General features: G+C 44.2%; 2 protein-coding genes across 4 annotated transcripts in view; one reads left to right on the top strand and one right to left on the bottom strand.

Moving 5' to 3' along the window:
• Positions 1-11558, bottom strand: part of Zzef1 (zinc finger ZZ-type and EF-hand domain containing 1) — a 124862-nt gene extending 113304 nt beyond the window's left edge. For all 3 annotated transcript variants that reach the window (XM_029545621.1, XM_029545623.1, XM_021212533.2), the window contains exon 1: positions 11003-11558. In XM_029545621.1, the coding sequence (XP_029401481.1) occupies positions 11003-11356 (354 nt within the window). In that variant the 5' untranslated portion in view covers positions 11357-11558. The remainder of the gene's footprint in view (positions 1-11002) is intronic.
• Positions 11559-11657: 99 nt separating this feature from the next.
• Positions 11658-26215, top strand: part of LOC110332453 (neuferricin) — a 17490-nt gene continuing 2932 nt past the window's right edge. Inside the window, exons 1-3 of the mRNA XM_021213698.2 lie at positions 11658-12160; positions 16691-16831; positions 23481-23667. Coding sequence (XP_021069357.1) covers positions 11911-12160; positions 16691-16831; positions 23481-23667 — 578 coding nt within the window. The 5' untranslated portion in view covers positions 11658-11910. The remainder of the gene's footprint in view (positions 12161-16690; positions 16832-23480; positions 23668-26215) is intronic.

Here is a 26215-nt window from a genome sequence, read left to right as displayed (position 1 = left end):
TGTGTGTGTGTGTGTGTGTGTGTGTGTCCCTGAGTGTCCTGGAACTGGCTCTGTAGATCCTGAGTGCTGGAGTTAAAGGTGTGTGCCACCTTTCTAACTTTCTGATATTATGGCATACTAAGAAAATGATACTCGTATGAGTCAAAGGTCCAAGGTCCACGGTTATCATAGCAATAACACATTCAGCTGGGAATAATATATGGGTTGGGAAACTTAAGTAATGGTTGAGGACTTGCTAAATCAAGGCATTGTGAAAAGATTTTATATGTATATTATTAATTCTCATAACAGTAATGGTACTCTTATCATTACTCACTCTAGAGCCCTACAGAGAGGCCAGGAAACTTATCCACAGTCATTCAGCAGCCAATGAATCAACTCCATTCTTCCTCCTTTCATCAAGAAAGCCCTGGGGTTCCTTGTAGTCTGGAGGCTAGATGCTTAAATGTCTCTTAACTCCACCCCTGTCCTCCATCCCTGTCCTGCTGCCCAAGCTAAGCCTATCAGCCTTGCAAGTGAGCCTTACACTCTAAACCCTGAAGTAGTAGCTGAGTCCCATTCCCATCAGCGCTTACACTTTGGGTGCTGCTGGCACCCACTGTTGCACAACCACCACTTCACACATAATTCCTACCACACAGTGCCAGTAAAAGACCAACCCAAGCAAAACTAGAAACAGTGACACTTGTTATTTTTAGCAGTTCTACTCATCTGTCAATGGTTAATGAATACAATAAAAAAAATTTATGCAAAACATAAAGGCATTTGGGCTGAGAAAAAAATAACAACAGCTTTGTTAACAGCATCTTCAAATTAATACTTAATTTCCTAACACCCAGAAGTTGTTCTTTAAAAAAATGTTCACGTTCCTTAGCGTCTGCCATGCTATATAGGACTGCATCATCTGATCTGCACACACTCATTCAGTGCTATATCATAAGCAGCCATTATACACATACCTGATCCTGTGCTTGGAGCTGTGCATATAAAGATGAACAGGCTAGGACTTGACCTCCAAACCCCTCATAGCCTAAAAGACATTATCTACAAACTAACACCAGCAATGTCATAGATGTGATCGTTACACCAAGAAAAGTGACAGCATTAACTGCTATAATAGCTCATATATGCAGTGCCTTTGCTACACACCAGGACGAGTTCTGAGCACTTCACACCAACCTATTCATCTTGCCACAGTAACTCTACAGGCTTGGCTATCTTTTCAGTAATGAGAAACAAAGACAGTATTTTGTTCAAGGCCACATAATTAGTATTGGTAAGTAATGGCTGAGATTTGAATTCTGGTCTATGTGATTCTGGATCCCCTCACTACCAACCACTATACCATGAGCCAACCAACACTGCAGAGATTAGAAACCCAGGAGGGGAGTGAGCATTAAAGGAAAGTAACTCTAGAATGAGCTCTAATGGGTAACTGAGGAAGTTGGAAAGCCTATAAATACATGCAAGCTATCCCAGAGAGAAATACATGCAGGCTGTCCCAGATAGAAGAGACAGAATGTGGGCACAGAAAGAGTACACAGCAGATTGTATGGCAACCTGCCTGGTGTGACTGGGGAGGAAACTGGGCAGTAAATGAAGAGATGGACAAAGGTCAGAATAAACAAATGAGAGAGCTGCTGAGAAGCTGAAGTATTATCGTAAGGGCACATGAGGCCACTACTGAGTTATTAAGGGCAGAGAGGGCTGACCATCCTAGGTCCACAGGAACTCTCAAATTGAATACAAATTATTTAATTATTCTAAGAGACTAGGAATACATATATTTGATATAGAAATTTCATAAAATAATATAGTCTTCTTTCATCAGATAGATGTATTATGAGATTTCTCTATTCCATTCTATTCTGTTTCTCTTTTAAACAAACAGATTAGGCTATGTGTAGATTTCTAATATACTGAAGGGACAACTGCCTTGCCCAAACATTATCTTGGAAAGAAGTTCCCAAAACTCAGTATTCTAGTCCATATTCCAAAATATGGCAAGTCCTACCTGCTGCATCCTTGCAAGGCCACAGGAATGAACCTGACTGGGGGTAGTGAGGGAATTAGGAAAAGAAACATAGACATACAGAGACACATACGTCTGCGTCCTCTCCCCACTCCCTACCCCACCCCAGGATCGGGTGGACTGGGCTCTCTGATGTCTCCAACAGATGTGCTCCACTGCAGCATCAGAACAGCTCAATGGGATTATTGTACAAGGCTGAACAAGGAGGTAGGGTTACTACTTACAAACAAACAAAAAGGCAGGGTTTGTGATATAGAGCTGGATGGAGAAGACAGGTTTAGATCATCTCAGCAGGAGCAGTGTTTGTAAGGGAGCAGTGTTTGTAAGGGAGCAGTCTTCAGGCCTTTAACGATGGGGGAGGGGCAGCTCTGGTGCATATTTTCTACACATACGCTATCAGCATCCACACATAGGTCAGAGAAAGTCTTTGCCATCCCTCTGAGCCTTACAGGGGTTGGGGAGACTCTGCCATGTTCCCATGGTTCTGAGGCTGAGATCCTTGACATGACTGCCTATGTCAACAGCATACATTCTCCCAGGACTTAACTCATTCAGGACTTCTTACATCTACCCTTTGAATCTCTAATGAGTAAGTGAGGCCAAAACTCATCTCCACAAAGATGGCAATCTGGTCTGCCATACCTTCTCTTCCTGACTCAAGCCTGTTTGCTTGTTTGTTTGTTTGTTTGTTTTGAGACCATTGCCTCATTATATAGCCCTTGCTGGCCAGAAATTATATAGACCAAGCTAGCCTCAGACTTATAGAGATCCACCTGCCTCTACCTCTGAAATGCCAAGATTAAATTGTGGGAAAGTCTCTTGAATTGTCTTTTTATGATTTATTTTATGTGCATGAGGCTTTTGCTTGCATGTATGTAAGTGCACTGTGTGTGTCTGGTGCCTGAGGAGGCTAGAAGAGAGTACCAGATATGCCCTGGAATGAGAGTTATGCATAGTAGTGAGCTGCCATGTATTCTGGGAACTGAATCCAGGTTCGCTGCAAGAGCAGTAAACGCTCTTAAACACTAAGCAATCTCTCCAGCCCTGAATTTTTATTATTTTTTTCTGAGAATTGAACGCATGGCTCTCATGCATGTACGGCAAGTACTTTACCAATTAAACTATCTCCCTGGTCCCCTGAGGCCTCTTTTCTAACATTCCTACTATTCGATTGCATCCACAAGGTAACCATTCACAGTACGCAAGGGCAGGACATTCTGATGGCTTCATGTAGGAGACAAGAAGTAGAATCAATAGATTGTAAGTACAGCAGGATCAAAGGCATGTATGTGTGTGGCACAAGCCTATAATCCCCACACCCCAAAGGCTGAGTCAGTAGGATTATAAATTCAAGGCTAGCTAGGCTACACAGTAAGACCCTGTCTCAAGCAAACAAACAAAACAATAACAACAAAAGGTATAACAGAGCCAGACTAAGAAGGGACACCTGATTTGCATGTTTAACCTTATCCATTCTTGTTGAAACTCCTTAACTGATATTGCAAGGCTAGAGATACAGCGGTGCAGTGCTTGCCTAGCATGTCCTTAGTTTAAGCTCCAGTACTGTAAACAAAACCAAACCATAACAAACACTACACCATAAAAACTGATGTTGAAATAATCAGAGACCAGAGCTGTGGCTTTAGACCAGCAGACAGCACTGCACTTAAATATAAAGGCTGCACTTAAATATAAAGGCTGCATCCTGTCTAACAGGCACAAGGCACACAAGAATCTGAGCTGACTCAGTGCAACCTCTCTTTTTTCTTCCATGTCATCCTCCACAGATAACCTGTCTAGGGCATTTAAAAGTCTGGATCAAGTCTCAGGACTGCCACTGGTTGGCTGGGCAAGTTAGCTATCCACTAAAGGACTCAGTTTGCACATCTGTAGGAGTCTCACATTTCTGGCTATTGTACAGCTGCTGGAAAGAACACCCACATGAAAAATAACATAACCCATTACCTCCCTGAGCATCTAGCACTCCAGGTGCTCTTCCAGGCACTTTACAGGAAAACCTCCATCCATTAAGGCAGATACCACTATCCTGTTTCTTTAGCCAGTGAGGAAGTCGAGTCAGCGTGGTCAAGGGAGGTGATAAAGATCACCTGGCAAGATAACAGGCGTGGTGGCATGCATCTTTAATCCCAGCACTTGGAAAGCAGAAGGCAGATCTCATAAATTTAGAGGCTGGCGTGGTCAATCTACTGCATTTCAGGCTACCCAGAGCTACACAGAGGGTCTGTCTCACAAGTTTAATTACCTAAAATAAAATAAAAACCACCTGTCTTGAGAACAAACCCTTGGCTTTGCCTAGAAGCAGGCAGGCTCCAAGCTCAGTTCCTGCTCAGCCTAAAGAGGATCAGTAGAAAGTGCTATCTCATAAAGCACTGCTACAGCATTAACAGACAGAACAGAGAGACTGTACTGAGAGCAAGCTCATACTTTCCTCTCGGTGCCGTGTGTCAAAGCTCTCTCCACTCAATAGACTTGCGCATGCTGTGCCATAACTGGAATATCTCTTTCTTCCTCTGCCAGGCAAATTCCTTTACCTCTCATGTCTTGGGTTTGGTGACATATTCTCAAATTTCATACTACTCTTAAGTGCTGCTCTGTGGACTTGAAAGTTTAGGGCTTGGAACAGAGCAAAGAGCCATCTGAATCCTGCTTCTGGAAGGCCTGGAGCTAACCAGAAGATGGTGCCAAGCCAGGAAACCTGGAAGAGCTAGGCTGGCACAGGACAAAGCAGCTGTCTCCCCAAGCTAGGAGTACAATGCCTTCCTAGGCATTGTACTTCCCTTTAATACAGTTCATGTTGTGGTGATCCCCAACCATAAAATTATTTCTGTTGCTATTTTACAACTGTAATTTTGCTACTTTTATGAATCATAATGTAAATATTTTTGGAGATAGAGGTTTGCCAAAGAACCTGTGGGTTCTTACCCCACAGGTTGAGAACCACTGGCTTATGGGCAGTGGGGAAAGCAAGCCAGGAAGGGAGACAGGCTGGTCTGTGGGCTCCAACCTGTTCAGAAGAGTGTACATCTAGCTCCTGGGCAGGAGGGGTTGCAATGTTTGCAGCTGGCTACAACTTTATGGTGCATATACACATCTGGTGTAAGGGTGGATATGTGCATGTATGTGACTCCTCCCACATAGTTCTTAGGCTCAGAGCCATTCTAAGTCAGTCAACCAATGCTCTGCCATGATAATACCAAAGTGTGCATTACAACTTTTCTCCAGATTCTTCCTAAACCCAACAGTGACTGCTTTTCAGTTTTCACATATGTAACTGCTTCTTCCAATACCAAGAAATAGCTGGTTAATTAAAGGCCACAGGCCAAGTATGAAACACAAAGTTGCTGTGTGAAGACTATCTTACTCAGCTTGCTCATGCACACCAGGGCCACAGGTGAAACAGTTACCAGGCAATAGCTTTGTGCCAGAACCATGAACAGAGATGAATCAGAACAACCCTTCCAAAGCCAGGCATGGTAACTAGCACTCAAGTTACTTATGCAGGAGGATTGTTTTGAGTTTGACATAGGCTTCAGACCATCTCAAAAACAAAGAAACACAGCCAGACTGGCCCTTCACTCAGTTTCACAACATGACTAATTAATAAAAATGAGATCTAGTCATCTTAATTCTCACCTCAAAGTCATCTGTTATATATGGTGGCACAAGCCTTTAATCTTAGCACTTAGGGAAGCACAGGCAACTGAATTTCTAAGAGATTAAGGCCAGCCTGATCTACATATAGAGTTCTAGGCCAGTCGGGCTACATAGTAAGATCCTGTTTTTAAAACCAACCAATCAAACAAACAAGTCATCTGCTGTCTGCTATCAGCATCTTATACTGAGCACTTTGTCCTGCCCTAAAACCTACATGACTTTCTAGAAGTGTGCTTATGTTAAGGGCAAAAACTTATAATCTCTGATGTCAAATAAGAATTTCAAGTCTCTCTCTATCGCTCCCTCCCTCCCTTCCCCTCTCTTTTCTACATAGACATCTATTAGATACTTCTTTCAAACAAACCCAAGAGTTTTTGCCTGGACCACACCCAGTACGAGAAAAGGTGTGTTGTATTATTAACTGATAATCTAGAAGACTTTGGTCCATGGGCCAACTCTAAGGACACTTTTATGGCATCACCTAAAAGCACTAAGGTCACTGGAATGAAGTAAAACAGGTGGGTGGGCATGGACAGCAATACAGATTAGAGGCCAAGGAACAGATGAGCTGAACTTGGAGAGTGCTACAGTATAAGGATGAACCATGCACAGCCATGATAACCTGTGCTGGTAAAGAGAAATAAAGGAAAATAGCTTGTCATCTTAATTTCTACTAAAAGACATTTTATTATTATTTTATAAATCCTTTAAACATATTAAATGTCCAATACATTTTTAAAATGCTGATGTAAAACATGGAATTAAATACCTAAGTATATACAAGCATAAACTTCAAGTATAAAACCAAGGTTGTTTTGAAAGCACAGAATCAAACACATGGCTAATATTAACTTTCTCTAATTATGCCTCACTTATAGACAGGATAAAAGAATAACCACCATGAAACTGCCACCACCCTGTTTTTAAACATTGGCTCTGATTTCACTTTGTGATAGAACTGCTCTCTTCAATTAACCAGGGAGAGGGGTCACCAGATCTTTTATCAACCCAAATCACAACTACTCCCTCTCAAATCTGAAAATGGTGCATAGACTTCAAGAAAAAGGCTTCATGTTTTTGGTAATCCTCCTGGAATTACAACAGCCTGTCCTCCTGTAGACTGACAGGACACTTGAGGACCTTATTCTTTATCCTTGAGACAGAAAAATCACAAAGAACCAGATCCTTATGGGGAAAGGGAATGAATGACTCTGAGTGAGAAGACCCATACTTGAGAGTTAGTGCTGAAACTCATTTTAATACCCCCTTTTGAGACAGGGGGATTTGGATTGGAGGATGACTTGGCTATGACATCTGTTACCCTACTGATGACTAGGGTTAACTCAGCTGAACTGGCTGCCCTTATGTATGTCCCTTTTGAAGCTGTGCACTTGGTCAATAGTACCATTTTCTCCAATAGAGGAGGACTGTTCTTCAGGTAAGAGTATAGGAGTGGCTGAAAACTCATGCATGAATCCCCAAACAAGCTTTCAAGGTGGGATTTCACTCTGTAACCCAGGCTGGCCTCAAAGTCACAGTAAACTACCTGTTTCAGTTCCCCAAGTGCAGGGATTGCAGGTATGAACTACCACCATGGCCAGCTCCAAAATGAATCTATCTTATGTGAGTCACTGAGCCATGCTGAATTCTTAGTTTGGTCCTTACTTTCTGACTCAGTTTGGTGGCTGTTGCCATCCATTTGCCTCACAGCCTCACAGAGTTGACTGGTCAGTCATCAGATGCCACACATTTCAACATGTTATAAAGAGGGAGTTGAGATAATGGTAGGATTATGAAATTGACTTTTAAGGATACCCTTTGGGAGCTCAGAGCACACATACTCACTCAGCCTGTGACACAGCTCTAGATTCTTACAGGGATTTTTTACACAAAGTAGTAATATCCAATATCTTATAAGTCATCAGTTCTTGGTGTTGGGTTGAGAATTCCATAATGTTAATTTCTGTCATATATGTGACATGATTATAACCTTCTTAAGAGGACATAACCAGTCCCAACACTTGGGAGGCAGAGGTAGTCAGATCTTTGTGAGTTAAAGGTCAGCCAGGTCTACATATCAAGTTCCAGGAAAGCCAGGACTACAGAGAGACCCTTTCTCAAAAAACCAAAAACAAGCTGGGCGGTGGTGGCACATGCCTTTAATCCCAGCACTTGGGAGGCAGAGGCAGGCAGATTTCTGAGTTCGAGGCCAGCCTGGTCTACAGGGTGAGTTCCAGGACAGCCAGGGCTATACAGAGAAACCCTGTCTTGAAAAAAACAAAAAACAAAAAACAAAAACAATAGCAAAACTCCAATTTCCAAACTCCTTGCTAGGCTACTGGACTCAAATTCTTGGCCCCTCTCCTTCGGCCTCATCTATTCTCCCGCATTTAAGACCTAGCCCAAACTAGTGTCACATTTGCTCTCTTCCTCAGTAATTAAATCTCAAATTTAGCTAAATATAAGGCCATGGAATGAAGAGCTCTCCCAGATTTTCTTCTGGCTAAGTGCAGCCACTGGACTGACTAAGTCTGAGTCTGTGGGAGGTAAGCTCTACTGAAGAGAACAGCAAGGTCATGTCCTTCCTTCCCTCTTTCCTACTTGTTGGAAAGAGGAAAGTGATGGAAGGAACAAACTGGGTCACTACATGAAAAGCACCTATGAGGTGTACAACACAACATGGATACAGCCAGGCTGGTGTGTAATTTTGAAAAACCACACCAGCCTCGACTGCCTACCTGGATCTTTAAGAAAGCAGTTTCCTAGCTGTAGTGGTGCACACCATAGTCTCAGCATTCAAGAAATCGAAGCAGGAGGATTACAATGTGTTCAAAGCCACTTTGGCCTACACAGTGAATTCTAGACCAGGGGTGGCTATAATGAGACCTTGACTCAAAACCAAACCAAAACAACACATTTTTGCTTAATCCGCCAATATAGCGAGCTGGAGGGATGGCTCAGCAGTGAAGAGCACTGCTCTTCCAGAGGAACTATGTTCAATTCCTGACATCCAAACGGCAGCTCATAGCCCTCCATAGCTCTAGTTCCAGGGGATCTGACACAGCCTTCTAGCTCCACAGGCACTAGGCATGCACTGGTGCACACCCATACACATAAAGTAAAATGAAAATAATCATTTAAACAACTGGTATATTAGGTTTTGTCCCTTTGGATTTAAAAAAAAAAGAATTGTTATTTATTTATGTGTGTGTGTGCGTGTACTTGTGTGGTGATGCAGTTCGAGGCCAGAAATAGGTGTTGGATCCTCTGGAGCTGAAGTTAAAGGCAGCAAGTGTTAGAAACTAAAGTCAGTTCTCTGACAGAGTAGCAGGTTTGTTTTTTTTTTTCCTAACCCAACAGACCACACAGCATTACTTGATTCTCCATCTAGTAGACATCTGAAAATGTAATTCCTCTCCTCTTGAAAGCACTGTTCCCTCCTCCTCCACGGTGTCTTCTTGCACTTTCAAATCTCCACTGAAATATTGTTGGAAACCCCTTACTTGAGACCTTGGAAGAGGTTAAATAAACTCCCTATATTCTTTATGCTTTCTCTGGGCTCACAGTCACCACGCCTTTAACTGCTAAATTAGTATCTAACTGTTCTACTATATTACTTACACTATAGAAGCTCCTATCTGCTTGTTGAACTGTCATCTGGAGGGCTTGTGTTCAATTAGTGAATAATACCACAACCCTTGAGAGATTTTTCTCAGGTGGCTCACTGGATTTCTTGGCCTTATATTACATGACCTCTATAAACCCCATAGATAATTCTGTTCCTGTCAAGACACTCTCACAGTGTAAAAGCTGTTTGTCTTCATTTGCCTTTAAACAAACCTGAGAAGCGCCACCTTCTTGATCAAGTCTGCACAGTTCTTTTTACCAAGGTTTCATATTCTCATAAAAGATGTGGGTACTAGAATGAACATACTATGAATATTCTAGGATTTTGTTTTTTGAGTCAGAGACTTGCCTGCTTCAGTCTCTTAAGTTTAAGAATCATGTATGTATGCTTCCCATGAATATCCTGGGAATTTTATTTTAATAAAGACCTTTCACTAACTGTGTGTGGTTATAATGTGAATGCATATATGTTTTACACCTTTGAGACAGTCCTTCTCAAAGTGAGTCTAGCCCAGGCTGTACTCAAACCATGTAGCTTATGACGGCCTTGAATTGATCCTCCTGCCTTTCAAAGTCTGGCATTACAGTCTTGTATCACTGTATTTTTGAGAGTTAGAATGCACTGAAGCAGTTTTTAGAGGGAAGCTTAAAAAATATATTATGTAGGCATTTTTATCATTTGCAGGCGACATTCTCAAAATATTTCAAGAGCCTCTGATTTAGAGGAAACAGAACTTTTAAACGATGTTACAAGTGACTGTGGGTTTATTGCTTTACACACTAACCAATCAATGACTGACAATTTTACATGGCTTACTCATTAAATACCTTTTGTCCTAACATTGTGGAATTAATAAGACTTCAGGGAGCAGGATAATAGGGACCTAAGGGAATGGGGTGGGAATCAAGAGGTTTGTGAGATCCTCTCAATTTTGCTAGTGAAATGATTTATAGGCTAACTCTGGGTCAGCTTTTTCCAAACCATAAACCAAAATGTTCAGTACAGATATGAGGAGAAATTTCATAAGTACAAGAAATCTAACGCTTCCCTATCAACTTTAGGTTTGATAAGGTTTTAAATGATCCTGGAACAAGTTTTTCAATGATCTAAAATCCAGTGTGTACTTGTAAAACAAACAAACAAACACAAACAAAACCTAGTATTTTATAGTCAAGAACGGCTTGTAGAATGAGTCTTTTCAGTGTAATGTTACCCTCCTTCCACATTAGACTCAGATGGTTCTCTACAAGATTCCTGCACAGGCCAGTAAAACAGAATGGTTTTCATGGCCACTCCCTTGATCTTTGCACATCCTTTCTCGTAATTGTCTTACTCTGATAAGGTCCAGCAAGCAACTAAGCCTGTCGACTGCACAAATGTCTGCCTACCACATGCAGAGACTTTTTGGCTTGCTCCTCTCTTCGGAGCAAAGCTAACGTAGCCTGGACTTTCCACACCTCTAGTAAAGGCGAGAGTCGTAGCAAAATTCCGGAGTGATGCACTCCGAATGAGTTCGGACAACCCCATACTTCCATTCTAAGAACCCGAGGAGCCTATGGCTTCCTGGCTGGCCTCCGCAAAGCAACCGCCCACCTCTTCAGGACCTTATCCGCGACCACCCTGCTCCTGCCCCGCAGTCACCAGCCAGCCAACCAGCCAGCCCTGACCTCCTCGAACTGCTCGCCCGAACATCCAGCGCCGCGAGCCTCCAGCAACTCCCGGAACTGCTCCAGGGTGACGGACTCTTCGCCGCGGCCCAGCCGCTCTTCCAGCCAGCGCAAGAGCGCGCCGTGGTGCCTCGACACCAGGGATTCGCAGGGTGGTGCGGGCCGCAACGCAGCCGCTGCCTCTCGTAGCCGAGCGGGTTCCAGCAGTGCAGCGGCGGAAGGCAGCACCGCGGCCGCAGGGCCGGGGCCGGGGGTCGTGCCAGAGTCGGCAGCCCAATCTTGATGTGGGCTCCAGCCTTCACCCCCGGCGGCCGCCGCTTCGTCTTCGCTGCTGTTACTCGGAGCGTTCCCCATGGGGTCTCCGTCTTGGGTGCTCGGAGGTTGTCGCCACCGCCGCCGCCGCCGCCTCCCAGCCACGACCTGTCAACCTCCGACAGCTCCCGGCGGGCGGGGACGGGGTGGAGACCACAGCGGCGGCAGCGACTTCCGGCTTCCTGGCTGTCGAGCGAGGCCTGATGTCGCAACGGAGCCGTCAGGCGGACTCCATTTGCTCACGACAGCTCGATGAGGCCCGGGAACCCGCCCGTTAACGAGTAAGTCCACGTCTAGCCGCCTCTGCCGCCATCTTTGTTGAGGGCGGATAAACTGTAAGCCAGGACGGTTTTGTGGGGTTTTTTTGGTTTGGTTTTGGTTTGTTTTCCGTACTGTTCCCCCTTTTTCTCCTCCACGCTTCACGTTCAGAATCTAGGCTGGACAAGAAAAAAGAAAGAGTCGGGGGCAAAAGAGTCAACTTGGCTGTGAAGTCTGTCAGTGTCGCGCTGCCGACGTCACGGCCGGCGTCTCCGCCGTCTTAGTGGTGGCTGGAGAGGTGGCCACCTCCGTAGCGTGCCTTGTGTGGTGCTGTGTAGATGCTGAGGATATGCGGGCTTGGTGTGGTGCTGAGCCTGGCCGTGGCGGCGGCGGCTGTCATGGCCGTGTGGTTGATGGACTGGTGGGGTCCCCGCCCTGGTATTCGCCTCTTCGTACCCGAGGAGCTAGCTCGCTATCGCGGCGGCCCGGGAGACCCGGGCCTGTACTTGGCACTGCTCGGCCGCGTCTACGACGTGTCCTCGGGCAGGAGGCACTACGAGCCTGGGGCGCACTATAGCGGCTTCGCAGGTATCGGCGAGGCTCTCACGCCATTTCCCCCTGCGTGGGCTCGTAGCCACCCGTGCGGCGGCTTGCGTTCGTCCAGTAGTTTATTCCTCCGCGCCCCGTCATCCCACCTTCCTCAGACTGCTGCGGTGGGAAGGACACGGTCCTGGTTGGCAGCTTGGACGCAACTGTGCTAGTTATGTACCCGCACGCTCTCTGTCTGCTGCACTGTGTGAATGATTCGGAGAAAGATGTGTCTGGTTAGTTAGTGGTTACACTCAGAAGTCTACTTGGTCTCTATAGCTACCGTGCTTTCAGGCTCTTTAGACTGACCAGAAATAACCTTTCCTCCGCCCGCCTCCGTTTCCCCTAATATAATATTTGAGTCTTTTTTAGTTCTACTAGATGCACTTGTCTGCTTTTCTTAAAAAAAAAAAAAATGAAAATCAAGCGGGGAATGAAGTTAGAGCACAGGAAAGCAAGTGTCTTTTATAGTCTTAAAATATGTACAATAAACCAGAAGTGGTGTTTTGGGATCCCAGCAACTGGAGTAACTGAGACAGGAGGATCTCTTGAGCTAGAAAGATCCATTGAGCCAGAAATTTGTGACCAGGCTGGCTCTAAAACAAGACGAAACAAAACTTATAACAAAATTTGGTATATTAGCCTTCCTAAGAACATTTATCAAAGTAACTCTATTCTGCTGTGCTTCCACTGCCCCTTAACAATGGAGGGGATTGGAAGATGTAATTTTACTAAAATCCTTACAAGATATGAGAACTCCCAGCCTAATAGTTTTTAACTTTCATTTTATGTGTATGATGAGTGTTTTACCTCCTTGTACAACGCTGAACCACCTGTGTGCTTGGTGCCCATCGAGGCCAGAAGAGGTTTTCAAATCCCTGTAACTAGTAGAGATGGTTGTGATCTGGGCGCTGGGAGCTTTGCTTCTCTGGAGAAGCACCCACTGTTCTTAACCAGTAAGCCAACTTCCCAGCTACCAATCTTAAAGGTGGTGTTTTTCTAGCCAAGGAGATGACCTCTCACTTTGTTTATTTGGGGAGGAAGACTGCAGGGCAAGACTGGTAACTAGGCTGACAAAAATTTCATTTAGGAGAATTAGGAATCACTCATTTCCTTCTCTCCAGACTTTTCAAACAGTCTAACCTGAGACGGGACCTACCCAAGGACATGGAGAGTTAGAAGCATTGCTAGACTGGAATCAAGACTTTTTTCTTAATGGTGGCGCACGCCTTTAATCCCAGCACTTGGGAGGCAGAGGCAGGCGGATTTCTGAGTTCGAGGCCAGCCTGGTCTACAGAATGAGTTCCAGGACAGCCAGGGCTACATAGAGAAACCCTGTCTCAAAAAACAAAAACAAAAACAAAACAAAAAAAAAGACTTTTTTCTTGCCAGTTGAGTGCACTTTAGGACATGACTAATATCTGATATTGCTGTCATGGATGTATGCACAAGTGTGTGGGCATAAACGCTTCCATTTCTGGGCTAGTAGGCTCTAGTACCTGTTGAGTTCTGTGCATATAATTTTTGAGCTCCATTTACTGACTACTACCATAGGTCCTGCCTTGGCCAGGTGCTGAGGAATCCAAGATGTCTGGCTGCCCAGACAGTCTATTAGGGAAGCAGATGTATTCATTTATATAGTCAGTTCTTATTTTATTAAAGCACAAGTCACAGAAAACTTCTTTGTTATAAAGGCACACAGACAAACAAACATTATCATTACCTAGTTTCAGAACATTTCTCTCATCCACTCCATTCTCTACCTCCCACAACCCTTGGGGATTCCTGTGAACTTTCTCTTCCTATGGATTTGCCCCTTCTATAAATAGAATCATATACCTCACACATGTCCTTTTCTAGTCTAGCTTTGTAAAAGTAACTTTTATTCACCTGATGTAATTGTCACCTGGAAGGCTTACTGCCTCCTGCTAACCTAGGCCTAGTCCTGGAAGCTTCTAGCCCCCAGACAGTCTAATCCTGGCCTAGAATTTTTTCATCCTCCAAGACTTATAAGCTCACCCTTTCTAGTTCTTTGTGAGCTCTGGCTGGCTAGTTCAACTCAACTGTTATAGCTCCAACTCCTTTCCAAGCTGACTGATTCAATCTGGCTTCTCTCTCAACCTCTGACTCAGTTGCTCAGCTTGGCCTTAAACTAACTCTGGCATTCTGTTCTAATCTGGCTCCTTCTCATCCTCTGGCTCATTCCACCTTTACCTGTATCTAGTCTGTTCTGTCTTTCACTTGTCTCTGAAAAACTGCCACCTTCCCCTCTGCTTCGGGGCTGTTCCTTCTTAGGTTGCCTCTTTTTCCTCTTTCTCATCATGAGAGTTGGGCATATCCTGCCTCTGACTCATTCTATCAGATATTTCCCTGATTTGTCACTTTGTCAATTAGAAGTTACTATAAACTAACTTTACCTTCATTGGAATTAAAGTTGTGTACTAAGGGTGTGGCTGTACTCCAGCCTGAGAAGCCACATTGCTGGACTAAAATTCCTCCACATGACCTTTACTCAGTTTAGAGATTTTGAAGTTCATCCATAGTGTATCAACATGCAGCCATTTAAAAAAAAAAAAAAAAAAAAAAAAAGACAGGCCTTACTGTATTGCCATGGTTGGCCTGGGACTCATTATGGAGATCATGCTTTCCTGGAACACGCAGAGAACGTCCCACCTCTGCCTCCCTTTGTACCACACCCAGTACTCATCATTTTTTATGACCAAGTAATACTGTATTGCATGTGTAAATATTACATTTAATGGGCTTTTGGGTTAGTTCCACTTTAAAATTTTTATTTGATAAGTGTATATGCTTACTCTGTGTGTGTGTGTGTGTGTGTGTGTGTGTGCGCACGCACCACAGCATGACATATAGAGATCAGAAAAAAATTGGAAGTTAGTTCCCTCCTCTTATTCTTACTTCTTCCAAGCTCATCTATTTAGGGCTGGCTGACCTGCATGCTTCTAAGGTAATTCTCCTGCCTCTGCCCCTGCCCCTGCCCCTTCCCCTGCCCCTACCCCTGCTCCTGCCCCTACCCACAGATGCACATCACTGCATTTGACTTTTATGCTTCTGTTTCGCTGGTTGGACTCCAGTTGTCAGGTTTGTACAGCCAGCATTTGTATCCACTCAAACTGCCCTTGAACACACAGCAATCCTGCCCCAACCTCCCAGGTGCTGCAATTAGAGGAGTGAACCAGTACTGTTGCCTCTTAATGGGCTTTATTGTGGTCATCCTAGTAGGTTTAAAGTACTGACTCCTCTCTCTGCATCTCCAATGTTTAGATTATAAGCATGCATTGCTATGTCTGGATTTCTGTGTGGGTGCCAGAAATCCAAACTTAGGTCCTCAAATTTGTTAGGCAAATACTTAATTGACTGAGCCATCTCTCATTAAATCCCTGTTTTATGATGTTTTAAAAGGGAAAAGTAAGTTTTACCAGAGCCTCTAATCTAGCCATGGAGGAAGGAAGAGAGGAAGACAGCCCAGTGAGTTATGGAAAAGGTGACTAGTCACGGTTGGTGGCAGATTCTACTGAATTAAGGACCTTGGATATTCTCACAAGGCAAAGAGAAGCACTGAGGACTATGGCAGGGAATGACATGAATTTTTTTCATTTAAAATGTCAGTGTGGAGTCAAGCAAGGTGGCATGCACCTTCAATCCCAGCATTCAAGAGGCAGAGACAGGCAGGCCTCTGAGTTAGATGCCACCCTACCCTACATAGCAAGTTCCAGGACAGCCAGGACTGCAGACACACAGTTGAGAGAGAGGAATGTAGAAAGCTTCTGTGACAACCACTACCTCCATCCTACTCTCTCCTTTCCCTGCTAAAAGTAACAGACTATAAAGGAAGCCATTAAAGAGAACTCTTTTTTTTTTTTTTTTTTTTGGTTTTTCAAGACAGGGTTTCACTGTGTAGTCCTGGCTGTCCTGGAACTCACTCTGTAGACCCGAAATCCACCTGCCTCTGCCTCCCAAGTGCTGGGATTAAAGGCGTGCGCCACCACCGCCCAACTAAAGAGAACTCTTAAAATTAGTGCTCAACTGTAGCTCTCCACAATTGATGGCTTCTGGCAGGGGCGCAGGTAGAGAAGGACTCAGTTTTCCTTGGGGGGCTGGCCACTGGGGTTTAATCATGCTCCAGTGAGCATTTAAACAACATAAAGTAGACCTGTCTTTTCCCTTCTTTTTATTTGGGGATTGGGGAGGCAGGGAGGTCACATGGGAGGACTGGGAAGTGAGTATGATGCATGGGATGTGAACAGGGTGCATGATGTGAAATTCCCAAATAATCAATAAAAATGCTATGTTGGAAGAAAACAAGGAAACAAAAAAGTAAATGCAAGTACATGATAGTTGAAAAAAATTCATGTCCCCAGTCCAGGAGGTTCCTGAAAGGAGTAGAAGTTATTAGGGCTTGTTTTTTGTTTGTTTGTTGGTTTGTTTGTTTTGTTTTTAGAAGCAGTTGTTTTACTTGGTATAGTATTGTGATTAATAACTAGATCTTTGGCAATTTCTTTCCTGAAGGCCGAGATGCATCCAGAGCATTTGTGACAGGAGACTATTCTGAAGCCGGCCTTGTGGATGATGTAAATGGCTTGTCCTCCTCTGAGATACTGACACTGCACAACTGGCTTGTATTCTACGAGAAAAATTATGTATTTGTCGGTATGTAGTCCTCACCCATTGCCATGGATTTCAGTTGCTAGTCTTATTGTGTTAATACGTGTGTCTGGATTCTGTAGGAATTAGGCTCAAGATAAAAATTTGAAACCAGCCCATGGTTTCTCATGTTAGCTTCTTGCTTTTGTGCAGGAGTGACCTCAGAAGAACATGAAGTTGTGGGTGATCTTGGGGGAGGATTGTCAGGCCTTGTTCTTTGGTGTCAGTGGGCCCAGTCAGTGTCATTTGTGTTGGGCATTAACAGCCAGCTTCAAGAGGCATCCTCCCTAGCCAGGCAGTGGTGGCGCACGCCTTTAATCTCAGCACTTGGGAGGCAGAGGCAGGTGGATTTCTGAGTTCGAGGCCAGCCTGGTCTACAGAATGAGTTCCAGGACAGCCAGGGCTATACAGAGAAACCCTGTCTCGAAAAACCAAAAAAAAAAAAAAAGAGGCATCCTCCCTATGGCTCCAGTATAATCAGGAAGGCTTCATGCCATGTGTGCAGTTCAAAAGGAACTTATACTAATCACATATTCATTCATTCATCCATCCATCCATCCATTCAGGAATTCATGTAGCCCAGAGTGGTCTCAAACTCACTATGTAGATCAGGCTAGCCTTGAATTCCTGATCCTCCTGCCTCCATCTCCTAAGTGATCAAACATATATTAATGCCAGCTGTGTTAATATGTGGGGTCCTATACCCACTATTTACTGTGATAAAAGAGGGAAAGCAACTCTTAAATGGGGAGACAGCCTACAGACACTGATCACTACATACAGACACTGATCACTGCAGTCTTTTTTTTTTTCCAAGACAGGGTTTCTCTGAGTAGCCCTGACTGTCCTGGAACTCACTCTGTAGACCAGGCCAGCCTCAAACTCAGAAATCCACCTGCCTCTGCCTCCCAAGTGCTGGGATTAAAGGCATGCGCCACTACTGCCCGTCTGGTCACTACAGTCTTTCCTAAGCTCTGACTGCTAGCTAGGATGGCTGAGGCCAGTCCTTTCATCTGTGTGCAGCCCGACAATGAAGCCCCATATGGGCGTGTCGGAGTTCTTTTGGATGCCAATGTCCCTTTGTGGTTGGAATATGTCTAGATTAGCATTTTCTGCCCCCAATGCCTCTGGGTGCTTGCTTTCATTAGTATTTGCCCTTCTAATTCTGAGAACCCTGGTGTCTTAGTCAGGGTTTCTATTCCTGCACAAACATCATGACCAAGAAGCAAGTTGGGGAGGAAAGGGTTTATTCAGCTTACACTTCCATACTGTTGTTGATCATCAAAAGATGCAGGACAGGAACTCAAGCAGGTCAGGAAGCAGCAGCTGATGTAGAGGCCATGGAGGGATGTTACTTACTGGCTTGCTTCCCCTGGCTTGCTCAGCTTGCTCTCTTATAGAACCAAGACTACCAGCCCAGAGATGGGACCACCCACAAGGGGACCTCCCCCCTTGATCACTAATTGAGAAAATGCTTTACAGCTGGATCTCATGGAGGCATTTCCCCAACTGAAGCTCTTTTCTCTGTGATAACTCCAGCCTGTGTCAAGTTGACACAAAACTAGCCAGTATGCCTGACATGTTCCCTAACTCTTCTACTGCATGTCCGGTTGTTTAAGCAGTGATTTCCTAAGAGCTGAAGTGAGTGCCTTTCCCGCCTGCCCCTCAGTGCTCCTCATCCCACATGCCTGTGTTCTCTGCTTAGTGCACTTGTTTCTTCCTGTTCACCGTGAGGTTGTTAATCGACAGCTGAAATGTTGCTGACCTAATGAATGAACTCCTGCATGCTAGGCAAGCTTCATCTCTATCCCTGGCTTTTTTAAAATCCTTGTTAGAATGTCCCTGGGTCCTGGGTCCTGTGCTGGGTGGCTGCTTGTGGCCCACCAGTTGGGGTTAGGCTTTGTCTCTGCCTTCAGCCTTTATTAACAATAATCATATTCAGCTCCACTTATGTTCAGATGGGTCACAGTCATTCTTGAGGTCTACCTGATGGTTTAAGGTGGGGTTTTGGCTTAGGTTTTTGTTTGTTTTTCTTGGTATTTTGAGACAAAGTCACATAGCCCAGGCTGGTCTCAAACTTGTGGCATAGTTGATCCTGTCACTGAAGTCCTGGTCCTCGTTTCAGTGCTCCAAGTGTTGGGACTCTATGGGTGTGCGTACCATGTCCAGCTTGTTTCTGTGTTTGCTTAGTTGGTTTTGTATTTGTTTTGCTTTGTATTTGAGATAAGGTCTGACTGTGTAGCCCAAGTAGCCTTGGACTTGCAGAGAGATCTGCCTGCTTTCTGAGTGCTGAGATTAAAATCAGGAGCCACCAAGCCTGTGGTAGTATTTTTATTTATTTATTTATATATATTTTTTTAAAGATTTATTTATTTATTATATGTAAGTACACTGTAGCTGTCTTCAGACACTCCAGAAGAGGGCGTCAGATCTTTTTACGGATGGTTATGAGCCACCATGTGGTTGCTGGGATTTGAACTCCGGACCTTTGGAAGAGCAGTCGGGTGCTCTTACCCACTGAGCCATCTCACCAGCCCTTATCTTTTTTTTTTTACTTTGGATGTTTAGTATCAATTTTATTACAGGAAATTTCTGTTTTCAAGAGTATTTTTTCCGAAATAAAATGTTTATTTCTATTCAAAAAGAGGAAAGAAAGCAGTGCAAAAAAATAAGAATGGAATCCTATGAGTGAACAAAGGATGCCATACCAAATACCATGAACTGATTTTTGGAGGAGCAAACTAGAAGTACTCTGATGGTTGGGAATGAGCCAACCACAGAAACAATGTGGGACGTGGTGGGGCACATGTTTAGAAAGGCTGTGGGAGATCTCTGGCTAGTCAGGAGGCACTTACACAGAGTATGCTGCAGTTCCTGCCAAGGTTTTGGCATAGGAGCCTTCTAAGATGTTCAGGGACATCAGAGGATGAAGGCAAATTTCCAAGGTGCATATTAACTTGAGCACAGTTAAGAATCTATCACTGTAGTTGCCCAGCTGGACCTCAAGGGAAAATGAGGTAGTTTTGTTGTGCTCTGGATATACATTTATAGAGACCCAGCCGGTAAAGCTATTTTCATAGCACAGCATCTAAAACTGCGCTCCTGCTATCCTCTCTTTAGATATCATGTCTAAAACTCAACAAGGTAGGTTCATTCCATGCAATACAAAAGTTTGGTGTTAAGCCAACCCTAAAGGACTTCTCATCTGGCACTAAAACCCTGTCCCTTCGTTTATTCATGTAGCAAACATTTAAAGCAAATGTTCTGCATGAAGCTGTTTTAAGTACTGGGCCTTGCAGGACACTTTCTAGCTAAGCAGACCCCTCTCTCTCCAGGGCTTTGAATAAAACCATGGCATGCATGCTGGTGGGCTTGGGCACCTTTGGAGCCAAGGGACACTTCTTGGAGGAGTTGACAACAAAATGGGCCTTGTAGAAGAAAGGGAATTCTAGCTGAGATTTGGGGAGAGTGCAGCAGTGTAAGTGGTGCCTGAGGTAGCAATTAGCAGGGTCTGGTCAGACAACAGGAACAAAGGAGCAAGTGACTTGAGAAGAGGCAGAATAGACATGCAGAAGCCGAATGGCTGCAGGAGCCTGGAGGCCCCGTAAGAGGTTTGTATTTTATTTTGTGCTTTGAATAGCCATTAGAGGGTTTTAGTCAGGCTTAGAAGTGACTTGTAGGATTATGGGTTGTTGGGTTGTCTGTTTGTTTGTTTGTTTTTCTTTTTCTTTGTTAGACAGGATTTTGGGCTGGAGAGATGGCTCAGCAGTTAAGAGCACTGACTGCTCTGCCAGAGGTCCTTAGTTCAATTCCCAGCCACCACATGGTGGTTCACAACCATCTGTAATGGGATCTGATGCTCTCTTCTGGTGTGTCTGAACACAGCTACAGTGTACTCATATAAATAAAAAATAAATAAATCTAAAAAAAAAAAAAAAAAGGACAGGATTTCACTGCATGTAGCCTGACTATACTAGAACTTGATCTGTAGACCAGGCTGGCCTCAAACTCATAGAAATCCTCCTGCCTTTGCCTGCAGAGTGCTGGGATTAAAGATGTACACCATGACCCCAAACTCCTGGCATAATTCATGTTTAGAAAGAGTACACAAGGGGCTGGAAATATAGATGTCTCTATAGCTAGAAGCAATGACTACTCTTTTCAGAGACCAGATTCAGTTTCCAGTGGGAAACTCAGGACATCATTCATGCTTTCAAGTTCCAGCCCCTTACCAACTTCCCTGTGGTGGTTTTAAGTGAGAAATGTCTCCCATAGGCTCAGGCCATTGAACACCTGGAAACCAGGTTTCAGATAGTAAGCACCACATGGTAGCTTACAATCAGCTGTAACTGTGGTTCCAGTGATCCAACTCCCATTTCTGATCGCCATGGGCACTGCATGCATTTGGCACACAGACGTAGATTCAGGCAAAACACTCATATACATAAAATTAAAAAAAAATTAAAAGAGCATCAAAATTAGGTCTATAATTCTAATGCTTGCAAAAACTGAGACAGGGTAATCAAAAATCTCATGCTAACCTAGGCTAGAAGTTAGGTCTTGACATACAGTAAAGCAGTAAGGTAGGAATGCACCTTAGTGGCAGAACACTCGCTTACCTTGTGTGAAGCCCTAGTTCTGATCTGAGCTCTAGGGGGAAATGCCCCAGGTGCTTTGTGGAGGAAGCACGATAGGAAAGCTTGAGCTGCGGCAGAGGCCAACTGGAAGGCTGTTGTCTGTCTGGGTCTTGGCTAAGGGGCAGCAGTGGAAACTGACAGGAATGGAGAGAAGTCAAAATACATTTCTGAGGTACAACTGATAAGATCTGCCCATTAGTGAAGGAAGGGAAGATGGTATCTGAATGGGAAAGTCAGAGAGATCCACAGATAGCTCTGACACAAATAGGCCGAGGATGTACTCATTTCTGTTGCAGTGATCAATTACCAGGACCCAGGCAACTTTATTTGGACATAATGGTTTCAGAATGTCAGGAGAGGCATGGCAGCAGGCATTTAGTCAGGAAGCTGAGCGATCATATCTTTAAGTATAATAATCAAGAAGTAGAGAGAGGGCGTGAATTGGAAGAGAGGCAAGAACGTAACTGCTCAAGTCCCTCTGTTCACAGGGAACAGACTTCCTTCAATAGCACCACCGACGGGGAACCCTGTGTTCAAAGGCCTGAGCCTTGGGACATTTCTCACTTAAAACCACCACAGTGAACTTGAAAGCATGAATGAAGTCCTGGGCTTCCCACTGGAACCTAAGCTCAGCTCTGCTTTTGGAGATTGACTAGAGGTTGGACCCACACAGTTGAACAGTTGAGACAGGGAGCCAAACTACCCCTACTTGATCAGCCCTCTCTCGGGGGTTTTCTCCACCAGTACAGTGCTGCCTTTTAAGACCTGCATCTTAGGACTTGGACACATCAAGCAGTGGCACCCAAGGAAACAGAAGCTTTTTTGCTGTCCTGTATGTAGGCTGCAACTACTTTGTAGTTTTCTCTTTTTCTTTCTTTTCTCTTTTTTCTTTCTTTTCCTTTCGTTTCTTTTCTTTCTTTCTTTCTTTTTGTTTTTTGTTTTTTGTTTTTTGTTTTGTTTTTTTCGAGACAGGGTTTCTCTGTGTAGCCCTGGCTGTCCTGGAACTCACTAGACTAGGCTGGCCTCGAACTCAGAAATCTGCCTGCCTCTGCCTCCCGAGTGCTGGGATTAAAGATGTGCGCCACCACGCCCGGCTGTAGTTTTTTCATAGCTTAGATAATAAGAAATTTTGAAAGCCGTTTTCTATCTCTTTATAAAAATATTTATTTCATGTGTGTGAGTACATTGTTGCTGTCTTCAAACACACCAGAAGAGGGCATCAGATCCCATTACAGATAGTTGTGAACCACAGGAGGTTGTTGGGAATTGAACTCAGGACCTCTGGAAGAGCAGTCTGTGCTCTTAACCTCTGAGCCTTTTCTCCAGCCCTTGAAAATCGTTTTTAAACAAAAAACAATGTCTACTCTCTTATGTCCACTAAGTCAGAAAAAAAGTGGTGGAGGCGAAAGCATGGGCTCTGAGCTGCTCTGACTAAATCGTTCTAGAAGACAAAAACTTTGACATGGACACAGAGAAATGTGGATGAAGTTATATATTCATCCACCCTTTACAGACTACTTAGTGTTCCCTCAAGCTGTACAGAGCATTGATAAAACTGTCATACATGAGTCTGTTTTCAGGGAACTGATGTCTGAAGGTGTTAAAGATTTGATCATTTCCATCCTAGTAGACTGAACCTAAATTACTTTTTAGTCCCAGGTAACCAGATCCATGGATTCAAACCTCAAAATAGCAAGTGGCCTTGACAGAGTCTTTAAGTGACTCTCAGACTTCTCACTGGAACATCACAAGCCAGGCCTCCATCATGTCTCTCAACACTCTTATCTCCCACAACAAGCTTACCAAGCTTTGAACACTCGATGGCTTTTCTAGCCCAGAGTTGCAAAGTCCCTTCTACAATCCTCCCCAAACAACACAGTCAGGCCCATCACAGCAATACCCCACTATTCTGGCACCAATAGGTCTTAGGGTTTCTATGCTATGATGAAAAATCATGACCAAAAGGAACTTGGCTTACCTTTTCATGGCTACTCTGCCCTTCCTCCCTATGATCCCAGGAAGACTGGTTGGAAGATTCTACAGAAAGGATGGGTTGCCCACTTCAGAACTAACCCAGGTAGAAGCCATGGTGACTAAAGGCATGGAGGCAAATGAACAGGAACAAAGAGAAAAGCAGAAGTTCCCACCATGCAATTCCGAGTGGAGCTCTGCTAAGGGCAGCAGGCTCTGGTGCTCACAAAAGAGGTAAGCAGCCTCCCCTCTGCTCCTCCACCTCTCCTGGATCCATTTCCTGAGCTACACTGTCATTATCTATTTATTATTCAGGGAATCCACGACTGACTGCTAACCTAGGAAGCTTACGTGTGCTGTGCATTTAAGGTCTTCTGAGTTATAATCATGTATCTATCATTGTGATCAAAATACCTGAAAGAAGCAATTTATGGGAGGAAAGATTCAATCAGTTTTATGGTTATAGAGGGTACAATCCACCCTGGCAAGGAAGACATGGTAGAGCCACTTGGTCTGTGGCAGTGCAGGTGTGTGGGTATCAGTTCTCACATCGGTATAGAAAAGCTGAGGTTGAGTCAGAAGCAGAAACAGATATAACCTTCAAGGCCTGCCCCAGTGAGTCACTTCTCCTAGCTAGGGCTCAGGTCCCCAAGGTTCTACAACCCCCTAAAACTGCACTAGCAGCTGAGGACCAAATATTCAAGAATTCCTGTTGGGGACATGTCATATTCAAATCACAAGATAGGCAATTATAGAAAAGTCCTAATAGTGGGATTTTTAATATTCAAATAAAAACCTTAGGGTTGAGACATATGTTTGAGACTTGGGCCTCTTCCTCAACTCTCAATCCCCCAGAGGTCCTGCTAAAGGAGAAATCCTGGTCTGGGAAGTTGATGGCCTGGGTACTATTTCTTTTCTTTTTAAAAATTTATTTTATGTTATGTATATGTGTATCTGTGTTTGTATGTGTACCATGTGTATACAGGTGGAGACCAGAAAAGGACACTGAATTCCCTGGAACTAGGGTTCCAGGCAGTTGTGGGTGGCTATGTGGATACTGAGAACCTAACGCAGGCCCTCTGCAAAAGTAGTAAGTGCTTTTAACTGCTGAGCCGTCTCCCAGCCCATAACGTTTTGTGATTTTCTTTCCTTTTTTAATTCTTATTTTTAATTGTGTATATAGGGGTTAGAGAGATGTCTTAGTGGTCAAAAGTACTTGTTAATCTTGCAGAGGACCCAGCACCCACTTGGTGGTTCACAACAATCCATAACTTCAGTTCCAGAGAATCTGAGACCTTCTGACTTCTGCAGGCACCAGGAACATGAGTGGTACACGGGTACACGTGTACACACACACACACACACACACACACACACACACACANANAGAGAGAGAGAGAGAGAGAGAGAGAGAGACTCATACATAGAAAAAGAAACCAAAAGAACCCATGTTTATGTGTGAGTATGTGCTAAGTGCCGAAGAAACCAGAGGTGGTGTGTCCCCGGAAGGAGTTCCAGAATGTTCCAGTTGTGAGCTGTCACTATGGGTACAGGGAGCCAAATTCAGTCCTCTAGAAGAGCAATATGAGCTCTCTCCATCTAGCTCAGGCACTATTTTTTGGATGACTTCTGTCTGTTCAGCCAGGATGGTCCTCAGTTTCCTGTTTGTCAGCACAAATTATTCCTGCCTGCAAGAGAATAGGGTGGAAGGTGGACCCTTTCTTTGATGCCCTCGGGAACTGTTGTTTTTTTATTTTCTTTGCAACCCAATCTCATGTGGAATATACAGATCCTGGACTGGCCTTGACTTCTCTGTTCAAGGATGACCTTGGACTTCTGATCCTTCTGTCTCTACCTACTGAGACCAGGAACTACCAGGATCCACCAGCATCATGCCTGGTTTATACAGCATTCAAGTCTGAACTCAGGGCTTTGTGCAAGCTAGGCAAGCACTCTGCCAACTGACCTCTCCATCCTCAGATTGTTTTTAAAGCACTATGGTAGCTGGAGTTTAGCTTAATGATATAGTGTTTGTTTGGAACATGGTCCTAGGTTCGATCCTTAGCACCATTAAAAGCAAAGCAAGGCAAAACAAATCAAACAAAAACAAAGCAAATAAAATAAAAACCCTTAAAAATCAAAATAAAACAAAAGTCAAAAAACAAAACAAAACAAACCAACCAGAAAAGCCCTGGCCGCTGATCATTTCCAGCGGGTGCAGGCTGGATGAGTGTCTCTTCCTGTGCAAACACAGTGCAGAGAGCAGGGTTACTAAGCATGGTACCATAGAGACTTCTGCTTTAAACATCAGGCCAGCGATGCTCAGACTTAAGATCAGCTCTTTCACATCTCCTTTAGAGCTCTGGTTATGGGGACAGTGGGAGCCAGAAACTGGATGAAGCTCTCAGATTAACAGTCAAGCTCTTACTGAGCAGTGGAGAGCCCCCATCCCTATGTGCTAAGCGTGTGTAGAGCTGCCTTCTTTTTTTTTTTTTTTTTTTTTTTTTTTTTTTTTTTTGACTTTCCGTGGTTACTTCCTGTTAACTCTCTTCCATTTACTTTGTCTCCCCTCCTCCCACCAACACTTCCCCCCCCCCCCCCCCATTGTTCAGGGTGTTGTTCATTCTGGGATCTCCCAGATGTCCCTGCCTCTGGCTATGCTCTCCCACATTTATTTACAATAAACTTTCTCCACCATACCCAGGGTGAGCCACATGTCCTTTCCTTTTTCTTTTCTCTCTCTCTTTCTTCCTTTCTTTCTCTCTCTCTCTTCCTTTCTCTT

The sequence above is a fragment of the Mus pahari genome, chromosome 14 (assembly GCF_900095145.1).
Source record: "Mus pahari chromosome 14, PAHARI_EIJ_v1.1, whole genome shotgun sequence".
In the NCBI taxonomy this organism is placed as follows: Eukaryota; Metazoa; Chordata; class Mammalia; order Rodentia; family Muridae; genus Mus; species Mus pahari.
Note: the sequence above shows the minus strand (reverse complement) of the source record. Positions and strands in the feature narration are given on the sequence as shown.